The following is a 713-nucleotide window of genomic DNA, read 5'->3' on the forward strand; positions in this document are numbered from 1 at the left end:
CTGTGTTTGCTTGTCTTTTTAACCCCATTATCATTATTATCATTACAGCTTGTATTATAATATTAGTATGTGCATATCCATCAAATAACACCCTTCTCTCATTATCATCATTTATTTTTATAATCCTCACCTATCTTCCATAAAATAAACAAAATAAAAAGCATAAAGAATAGCACTCATTATTGATGCACAACAACAATACCATTTTATACCCACAGACCACTTTATCTACATTTTAAATTTTTTAGTTTTATCAAAATTTACACATTTCCATGGAAAAGTGTTAACACTTATCAAATTATGGCAATTATATAACATTCAGAAAATTCTCTCAAATTCATAAATATCATAATTTGAGCAAGAATCTTAAAAAATTTCCAGAACTAACGCAGCAAATACTTGAGGAACAGAAACTCTCAAGTTTCTAGAAAACTACTTTTCATCTTTCTTGTCGGTTTCAGCTTTTGGAAAGCATCTTTCACCCTCCGGTTTTTTCTCATCAAAGTCACAGCCTTTTTCTTCTTTGCAGGGTTTCTTTTTTAAGTGCTTTTTGCATTCGTCTGCTGTTTTTTTCGGTTCTTCTGCTTTTTCAGTTTTGGTGGGACATGAGGGGTTTGCTTGGATGTTCTTCTGTCCATCCTGGTAACCGACGATGTTTTTGATAGCGTAATAGATTTGTGCATCTGCGAGTTCTTTGGGGTCATTTATTTCTG

The 713-nt window shown here is 32.4% G+C and overlaps 1 pseudogene across 1 annotated transcript in view; it reads right to left on the reverse strand.

Moving 5' to 3' along the window:
• Positions 1–366: 366 nt before the first annotated feature.
• Positions 367–713, reverse strand: part of TEOVI_000429900:pseudogene — a 1,717-nt pseudogene continuing 1,370 nt past the window's right edge. Inside the window, exon 2 of the mRNA in view lies at positions 367–713. This exon is cut by the window's right edge and continues 109 nt beyond it. Within this exon, the coding sequence occupies positions 367–713 (347 nt within the window).

This window comes from Trypanosoma equiperdum (genome assembly GCF_001457755.1).
Source record: "Trypanosoma equiperdum strain OVI genome assembly, contig: ctg_892, whole genome shotgun sequence".
Lineage (NCBI taxonomy): Eukaryota > Euglenozoa > Kinetoplastea > Trypanosomatida > Trypanosomatidae > Trypanosoma > Trypanosoma equiperdum.